The 9742-nt window shown below is 39.6% G+C and overlaps 1 protein-coding gene across 1 annotated transcript; it reads right to left on the bottom strand.

The window, feature by feature from the left end:
* Positions 1 to 501: 501 nt before the first annotated feature.
* LOC108440846 lies at positions 502 to 8553 on the bottom strand. Its single transcript, XM_037543811.1, has 8 exons — positions 8469 to 8553; positions 7166 to 7516; positions 6736 to 7086; positions 5136 to 5243; positions 4994 to 5022; positions 3828 to 3928; positions 2602 to 2995; positions 502 to 513 (listed from the first exon to the last, which is right to left on the bottom strand). The coding sequence occupies exons 1-8, from the start codon at positions 8551 to 8553 to the stop codon at positions 502 to 504; spliced, it is 1431 nt and encodes a 476-aa protein (XP_037399708.1).
* Between the last annotated feature and the right edge of the window lie 1189 nt (positions 8554 to 9742).

Below are 9742 nucleotides of genomic sequence, written 5' to 3'. Positions count from 1 at the left end.
GGTAACTACTCTGTAAGTACTGTTCATTACACATAGAATCATGTAGAATATCATCAACTACTGTAAATGAATGTGCCTCTGTATGTGTTATGTTCACACATGAAAATGCTGTTATTAATATTATTGCTTTTCATGCCTTTCATGTCAGCATTATAACTATTTTACAAACTTCAATTCCAGAAAGGTTCAGACAGCCTCTGAAATAAATACTGAAAGCATTGATGGCTAAATCCACTTTGACCTGTATTTAAACAAAAACAGTACAAATACAAGATGTTGAATGTTTTACCTTATTAACTTAATCATTAATAGTTTATTGCTCTTCAGGATCAATTTCAAACTATGAATATTATGAATATTCCAAAACATCTTTAACAGGTGGTACAATCATGCATGTGTATAAAGGAAACATCCAGGAAAAGCCTAGTACTTTATGTACAATGATTGGCGGATTTTAGGTACTTGACCATCTACGTAGTAACAGCAAAAGATTCAGGGAATCTACAGGATTCTCTATGCATAAAGGACAAAAAAACATAAGTGAATGGTTGTGACCTTTGACCCCTTCAGATGCCATTGCATTAATAATCCTCATGCTTCTGTGATGACTTGGGTTTGGGAATACTTTGATGACTGATGCACAGTGTAAACATGTAGTAAACCTTTTTGATTGTAGATTTTAGTAAATAATGGACTGCAATAGATTGGCAACCTGTCCAGGGACTGGACTGGACAGGAGTTTTCTGCCTTCTGCCCAATGAGTGCTGGGATAGACTCCAGCACAATCCAACCACCACCCCCCCCCCAACCAACCATAACCCAGAAGGAGAAGCAGCTTAGACAATGTATGTGAGTATGTGAAATAATGGATCTTTTGTTGTCCAGATCAGTATGAAGTTCAAAAGCCAGGTTATGTTATCATATGGGGGGTGTATTACTGCCCATGAGAATGTTTGACGGCACCGTTAACACTGAAAGATGTAGATAAGATAAGATAAGATAAGGCTTTATTGTCATTCATATCACACGTGGTACATGAGGTGGAACGAAATAGTGTACTCAAGGTCCCAGTTACCTCCCAAAAGTAACAATAAACAATAAATGGTAAGGTGCAAATAACAGCAGCATGAAACACAGTAGCATGAGTACGAGGTAGAAAGTGTACATCTTCAAGGATTCAAGGATTCAAGGATTCAAGGAGATTTTATTGTCATTCGCATCACATGGTACATGAGGTGGAACGAAATTAAGATCTCATGGTCCAGTTTACACCCAAGAGCTGTTATTAAAATAGATAAATAAATAGAAGTACACAAGAGAGGGAGAGTAGGAAGTTAGCAGCAATATGAAGTCCAGAGTGCAAGTTTGCTATAGCAGCATGATATTGACTTAGAGCAGTGGATAAAGTGTCTAGATAAAGTGTCTCAGTGCGGTTTAAAGTGACAGTGCCTGTAACAGTACTTGTTCTTGTAAGTGTCAGTTGGAATTTAGGAGCCTTACAGCTTCTGGTATGAAGCTGTTTCTGAGTCTGGTTGTTTTGCACTTGATGCTCCGCAGCCTCCTGCCTGAGGGGAGCGGGACAAAAAGTGCATGTGCTGGGTGGGTGGGATCCTTCCTGATGCAGGTAGCCCTTTTCCTGCATCTGGAGGTGTAAATGTCTGTGGTGCTGGGGAGGCTGACTCCAGCAATCCTCTGTGCAGCCTTCACCACCCACTGCAGTGCTTTCCTATCTGCAGCAGAGCGGCTTCCATGCCACACGTTGATGCTGGAGCACACGACGCTCTCCACCACACATCTGTAGAAGGAGGTGAGGACTGCCCTCCCGAGTCCAGCTCGTCTCAGCCTCCTGAGGAAGTAGAGCCGCTGATGTGCCTTCCTGACCAGAGTGGAAGTGTTGTTGCTCCAGGTGAGGTTGCTGCTCAGGTGCACACCCAAGTACCTGTAGCTGTCGACCACTTCCACCTCAGAACCTCCAATGTGCAGAGGGAGGTGGTCATGATGGCCCCTTCTGAAGTCCACAATCATCTCCTTCGTCTTCTTTACGTTGATGCAGAGGTTGTTTTCTCTGCACCAACCCTCCAGGTGTTCCACCTCCTGCCTGTAGTTGGACTCATCTCTGTTTGTGATGCATCCAACCACTGCTGTGTCGTCCGCAAACTTCACCATATGACAGCCTGGATGGATAGGTGAGCAGTCATATGTAAGCAGTGTAAACAGGAGGGGGCTCAACACACAGCCCTGAGGGGAGCCAGTGCTGAGGGTTATGGTGGGGGAGGAGATGTTGTGGATCCTCATAGACTGCGACCTGTTGGTCAGGAAGTCTAGGACCCAGTTGCACATGGAAGAGCTCAGTCCAAGTGAGGAGAGTTTTGTTATCAGGGTCTGAGGAATCATGGTGTTGAAAGCAGATGTGAAGTCCACAAAGAGCATACGAACATAGGAATCCTTCTGCTCCAGGTGGGTGAGGGCAGTGTGGACCACAGAGGAGATGGCATCCTCTGTGGATCGATTCCTCCTGTACGCATACTGGTGTGGATCCACAGTGACGTTGATGGTGGCTTTGATGTGGGTCTGAACCAGTCTTTCAAAGCACTTTGTTACTATCGGCGTGAGGGCCACTGGCCAGTAGTCATTTAGACCCGTCACTGCAGAGCTCTTGGGGACCGGGATGATGGTGGCAGTCTTCATGCAAGAGGGGACTGCTGCCTGGATGAGGGAGGCGTTAAAGATGTCCGCCAGGACGTCCGAGAGCTGGTCGGCGCAGTCTCTTAGCACCCTTCCGGGGATGTTGTCCGGGCCAGCAGCTTTCCGGGGGTTGATCCTCCTCAGCGTCCTTCTTACTTCTGCTGGTGTCACGCTGAGGGGCTCCTCTCCTGGTGAGTGTGTGAGTTTGGTGCTGGGGGGGGTGTCAGGGTTCTCAAAGCGGGCGTAGAACTTGTTGAGGGCCTCAGGCAGGGATGGGTCTTTGGAGCTTTGTGCAATACTGGTAAAAGCACTGATTCAGTACAGCAACAGAGATAAATAAGTGGACATGAAGTGCCATTGCAATGATTGTCTAACTGGAATTTAAGACATTTTGGAGTAACATATGCTGTCTTCTAGATAATGTCTTAATGAACAAGACAACGTCAAGCCACATTCTGCATGTGTTATGACAGCATGGTTGCATTCAGAGAGTATGAGTGCTAAAATGGCCTGCCAGACTTGTCTACTAGACAAGTTAGAAAAGTGTGGCCCTTAATGTGCATAAAATATGACAAGGCCCTGTATGGTTGCGCAGCTAAAGACTTGAATGATGCAAAATTTTAAAAATGCTGCTTTCAAAACTGGATCTAATATTGATGAAGTACTCTTAAAAGGAAATGTGATGTAGCATCAAATTATAAATAAGCTTAATTAAGTGCTTAATTAAAGTGGCCAATCTGTGTATGCGGTCTATGCAATGACTGAGATCTAGTATTATAATCCAATATGTTACTAGGGTATTGAAAAAATGATTGCATACTCAAAGGGGTAGATTTACTTCTTACTGAGATTTAGAGGACAGAACCATTTTCCATAACTTTGTCAAGTTTCAGGAAAAATATTTTATTGAGATAAAAATACTATTAAGACTGTAAGGTACACAAAAGATTTAAAGACATGCAAATCTAAACTGCACTTTAAGTTTGCTTCAGTAAACCTGCCCTAAAACTGCAACAATTCTTAACAATTCCTTAGCTGTATGGAGAACAAAAAGTATCAAATAATATACAATATAATAAATACGTGTGCTGTAAATTGATTCTCATTCTTGCTCATGTATTTTCACTCTTGCATAAAGTGACTGATCTTGGTTCATCTTCTCTCCAGTTCTTCTAGTGGTGGGGGGTCTCTGAGAAAGGCCTAGTGAGGCATAATTCATAGTATCTCTCTCTTCAACCTGAGCCTGAATATGAACAAGGAAGAGACACACAGTCACACATTTACGATGTATAAGGAATGCCTATTAAATTTTATAATGATAATATTTCAAATCTTATCAAATATACACACAAACTAGTAAATGATGCATGCACCTTTAACCTTAAGGTTTAGTCACAAAGTTTTGGCTATCAAAAAATATCCACCTGAGGTGTGACTCAAGCTAGGCCTTCACTTGGGGTCATAAATATTGTGATGTGTTCAAGATTTTCAATCTTGGCACAGTCCAGCCATAAAACTGTGTCAGTCTATTGTTTTATGGGTTGGCTAGGTGTCTGATACACGCACGCAAGAAATAAACTTAAATTATTCAGATATACGGCTAGTTCCTTGGTTTGGTACAGGGTTTGAATTCTTCCAGTGGTGCTGTGACCCGGATTGGACTCCTCATCTCTGTATTCTAGGTGGGTGGCAATTTAGTAGTCCCCCCCCTCTAGTTGATGGAACGGCAGGAAACACTGTGGTAGTGTGTGATTAGGCCTGTGTTGCAGCCTGTTGTCTGTAAGCCCATGGACGGTGAAAGTCTACCACCCATAAGCTATTTAGACACACCAACCTTTCTCTCTCTGTTCCAGAGAGGAAACGTTACCTCTATTGAACCACAAACCAGGAAGAAAAGATGGCTACGATTGTGACAAGCTGCATAATAAAGGACTTTTCATAATAAAGAAGACCTGAAGCCTGTAATTTTCATAAGTATTTTGTAAATATAACATAATATATAATATTATATTTGTATTGTATTTGCATTAACAAGTTGCCCACAGTTAGCAAGATAATTCACATTGTGATAGACATAGTTGATAGAGATGAGAATTAAAACATTGGGGTGTCACTTTAAGAAGATTATAATGTATTATAATTTATTTTTAATTGTTTGTGCAGCTTGTAAAGTTAAATATTTTCAATGGGAAAACAAAGAAACATACACACACACACACACACACACACACACACACACACACAGACACACAGACACACACACATGCAAATACACACACACATGTGGGCATGCAACCCCTGCATTTACCTGATTCAATTGAGAATCATCAACAGCACCTTTTAAAAACAAAAAGAATATGTTACTAATTTGTGACATCAGCAATGTCACTATTACATTATGTGTTTTTTTTGTAAGAAGCTCTTTTTGAAAAGCAAACTTCAAGTCTTACTTTTTTGCTGGTACTTGCATAAGAGTCCTCCAAGAATTACAGTCACACACAAACATATCATGTTTGAAGCCGCCAAAGCCACAACAGTTGGAATCCAAAATGTACTATCTGGTTTAAGTCAGAAGAAAAAATGTTAACACTATAAATTAAGGGTCACAAATTATGCTTTATTATGTCATTAACCAGTCATTTATACATGAATTAAGTATTTATTAGTTTAGGAACTAATGATGTCCTAAGTAATGATTAACTGACTACACTTTTAACTGATTGTGAAGTTCTTAGCTTATTTACTCATTAATTGTATAGTAATTGTTGCTTATTATGCAGTTAATGAGCTGATAAATGTGTTCACATAAAGAAATAATATAGGTTACTACTACTTATGTTTTAGTGCCATTAATTATCTGTTAATGAATCTACTGCTTTACTGTTTTTACCTTTGTACAGTCTTGTGTGAATCCCAGAGCTTGGGCATGGAGGATATATAACAGGCCATTAAGGCAGCTAAGAGATAACAAGGGTGATGCTCTTCTAAAATAACATCTCATTTTCATGAACTGGACATGGTGGTTAAAGATGGTCTTCTAGCTTGCCTGTTATACTTATGTAGACTTCCCCTTAAAAGCAACAGAATGTCAAAGTGTCACACCAATATCTTATTATCTACAATTTATGTTGCCAGTGGTTTCTTTTTACAGTAAGACCATGAAAACACACTCTTGGAACTATAAGAAACCTGTCACTTTATGAGATGTACAAGTGAGAAAGACTCATTTTAGATTAATATTGCAAAACTAAATTGATATAGAATCACTTTGAACAAACCCAAAAACAAGTAAAGAGAACTCAAGATATCAACACACTGAGGAAGGCTATGCATGCTGAAGAAAGCCGTATGCCAAAATGTGTATGTACACTCTAAAAAGTGGCTCGTCTACCTACAAAATGACTTCATGTGGTAAGAAGCAATTGAAATAGTTTTAGTCAACTTAAAAAACTACATTGATAAAAAAAATCATTTATTTAAACTAGTTAATTTACTTGTTACCACATTAAGTCATGTTTTTAGGTAGATCGGACAAGCCACTTTTTCACTTGTGAGTGCAATAAACAAATTTTTTTGCAATTATTATATGAGTGCTATCCAAACGTTTTTCAAATTAAACTATGAACAAATGGCAAACTAAATTAAGTGTCCTTAACGAGTAATTACTATGTTCCTTATTAGTTACTATCCTTATTCGACAGTTAACTAATCAATAAATATTTTTAAACCTAAAATTTATATTTTTTTGCAACCCTTACTATAAAATGTTACTGAAAATTATAAATAAATTGCTGGACTATGTCTTGATTGTACAGATTCAACTTTAGATAAATAAATTACAGTTAACTCATGTTCTTCTAACATTGTTAAAAACAGTACAAAAACTACTACAATAGAAATATAAAACATATATTTCATTTATGGCATATGAGTTGTGTGTTTGACTCATTTTGCATGTGTGTTTTCTTTTTTTCAGTGTGCTTCCTGCAGACTATTACCCATAAAATGTCATTTTAATAAAATCATTGCTTTGTAATTTAACTAATTTACCGTTAACATCCAGTTGAGTTCCATTCCCAATTATGATCTGTCCACATGCAGCCACAGCACAGTAGTAAGTTCCAGCATCAGAGAGGCTGAGGTTTCTCTTGGGGAGTTTGTAGACACAGCTCTGTGTAGGAGAATCAGTCTCAGAGCTTTTCTTACACTCATCACTCCTGTTTCCATGAGTGCAAATGATTCCTGGATGGGATTCTCCTGATCCATGTCTGAGCCAGTACACACTGTGATCTCCTGAGCAGCTCTCAGTGAGCACTGAACACTGCAGAGTCACAGAGTCTCCTGGATGAAAGGCCTCTAACACCGGGTGCTGGTGAACTCTGTGCTTTGTCAGTGATGCATCTCAAAGAACAGAATTAAGTATGTTAAATGTATATAGCACTCAACACAACTCACTATAGATGTTTGACCTTTCTCTTACCTTTAACAACTAGAAAAGTTCCTTCTCCAAAAGTGATATCATAGAAAAATATGACAGTGCAGTAGTACGTTGCTGTGTCTGATGGCTCTAAATTGGAGATGGTCAGATTAAAGCTTTCAGCTGCTGTTTGTGTTTCGAAGCGGCCGCTCTGATCAAAGCCATTTTGAAATATTCCAGGTTGGTGCTGATATGATGTAGCAATAACAACAGGTTTTTCCCCGGAATTTTGTTTGATCCACACAATGGTAGTTTTTGTATCTCTAGAACTGAAGCAGGACAGATGAATGCTGTCTCCAGCTTCAGCGATCTTCAGCTGATCCTGATTAACTGCATGAACAGAGTAAGTGGCACCTGGAAAACAATCATGTCTATATTATTGTTCACATTATGTAACATTATTGATCAAATACATAAAAGTACAGAGTAAAATATTTTTAAAAAAATGTATATACTTACACATTTGGAGTAAAAGATAAAAAACAAAAATGTATCTACTGATTTTCAAAAGACGAAGTGGAACAGGATCGGCCATTTTGGCAAAAGAACTGTGATCGTTTAAAAAGAATGTGGATTTTCACTCTGGTTACGGTGACTGACTTGACTGAATACCTTCAGATATGTCTGTAGGGAGATGCTGCCGCCAGGAAACATTAGTCTGCAGGGCAGGTTATCTGATTGGCACTGCATCAAAATAGGTCAGAATTGTAAAAGGGAGGATGTAGCTCTACACCAGGGGTGATAGGTGATATGCTGTTATGTAATTTTGTCCGCTGTACAGACTTTCTCAGTTCCTTTTTTGATGAAAAGTTCCAAAAATGGGCCTCTGTCCTCTTTGTGGTTTGAGGTTAAAGAGACTTGACATCAGCACAAAATAGTATGAGCATTATTTTCCTCCAGTGCAGCAATTTTAAACATTTTCCATTTAGTTGAAGAGATGTGTCTTTGCTGGAATGTGTAGAATATGTTTCCAATTTAGATCTTTCAAATAACGAAGCTGTGATAGAACTAAAATGCAAAGGATGCAAGTATATGTATACTGTGGTGCAGGCCTGGGGAGGAGCTGATGGACACTGGCTGAGAAACCTAACAAGCATTTAGAAAACACAGACAAGACCAATGTACATAAGCCAAATTGAATAAAAGTGTTTTATTTACACGTTCTTTGTGACACCCCAAAATAAAGCCAACCTTGAACTATTTGAGTCCAATAAAGAGCCCATGTGCTCATGGATCTGTGTCTCAAAACACTGTCCACCTGACTAGAGAGAGAGCCATTCTTTATGTGGCCTTCACTCCTTCCCACCTTCCCAAAGTTGTCTGTGATCAGGGGAGAAACACATGCTTGTGGAAAGACGGTAGCTCCGTTTCTCCACTTCCACAGTCACCATACCTTAGAGCTCAACAACCAGGATTGAAGGTGAAGTAAGACCTGGTGACTGGGCCTAGGCAGAGGAGGCAGAGTAAGAGAGAAGTTACTTTACTGCACTGGGGATTTACACTGCCAGCTTTCACATGCTCCTTAGAACAGTTTTTGACCACCACAGAGCAGGTATTATTTGTGTGCTGGATCATTCTCAGCATGTTAGTATGTGTGGTGCTGGTATGAGTGGATCAGACCCAGTTTTCAAACACCTCAATGTTTCTGCTGGACTGGAGATAGTCCACGGTGGTAACATAATCACGGCATTATATACATGAACAACCAGTTTGTTTAAAACATACTTTGTTCCTTAACATCACAGGTAAATATTATTTGTTATTTATATACTGAAGAGACACGTTAATCATTTTCTTTCTCCTCAGATAAACAGGATCCCCCTGCACCAGCGATTTCCCCCAGTCCACTGAAGGATATAAAAGCTTGGTGACCCACACACTGCCACTCCCAAAGGATACAGGTAAGTGCCCAGTCTATATTTGCATGTCTTTGTTAAAATTATCTCTGCACTGAGCCTTTAGAAGGCTGGTGATAGGTAAGGGTTACTAACTTACGTTATCACTTCCACCAATCACAAATATCCAGACAGCAACGTCCTGTGTGCAGCATTCACACCGAAGGACTAGAGCAGAGGTGTCAAGATCAACCATAAGAATGGTTGAAAATGTCAGCAAATTCATGTGCCGGCTGTGTTTTTATTTCAATTTTAGCTAACATTTAGCTATCACCATCCAAACAAGCCATTGTTTATTCAAAATATGTCAAAACTGCAACAGCAAAATAGTCATTGAATACTCATTCAAAAATAATTCTACATAAAAGTTAGTTTTTTCAATTGCCTATTTGCTTGAGCTAGAGAGCAGGCATGACATCTTTTTTTGTGTAACTACAGGCCTATAGAATGTTGTTGAAGAAAGGGGGTCACAATGCATACTATGTTGCAGTGCATTCTGGGGACTGTAGTGTATCTCAGGGTGAAATGGGCTACTAAGAATAGAAAATGAAAATCATAGAGGCCAAAGAGCACTGTGTCACGGGCCTGACTTGGCCTGCGGGCCTTGTGTTTGACACATGGTGACTAGAGGAAGACCAAAATAAACTGTGCAGCAACAGATGAGCTACTGACTTCACATCTAAAT

This window comes from Pygocentrus nattereri, chromosome 2 (assembly GCF_015220715.1).
Source record: "Pygocentrus nattereri isolate fPygNat1 chromosome 2, fPygNat1.pri, whole genome shotgun sequence".
NCBI classification, from domain to species: Eukaryota; Metazoa; Chordata; class Actinopteri; order Characiformes; family Serrasalmidae; genus Pygocentrus; species Pygocentrus nattereri.
Note: the sequence above shows the minus strand (reverse complement) of the source record. Positions and strands in the feature narration are given on the sequence as shown.

Bases quoted from the DNA above. Each gene is read 5' to 3' on its own strand.
- LOC108440846 (XM_037543811.1), bottom strand. From the start codon at position 8,553: ATGGTGACTGTGGAAGTGGAGAAACGGAGCTACCGTCTTTCCACAAGC. The intron at 7,087-7,165 runs GTAAGAGAAAGG...CTGTTCTTTGAG, and splicing joins AACTTTTCTAGTTGTTAAAG to ATGCATCACTGACAAAGCAC. The intron at 3,929-4,993 runs GTAAATGCAGGG...GTTCATATTCAG, and splicing joins ATGATTCTCAATTGAATCAG to GCTCAGGTTGAAGAGAGAGA.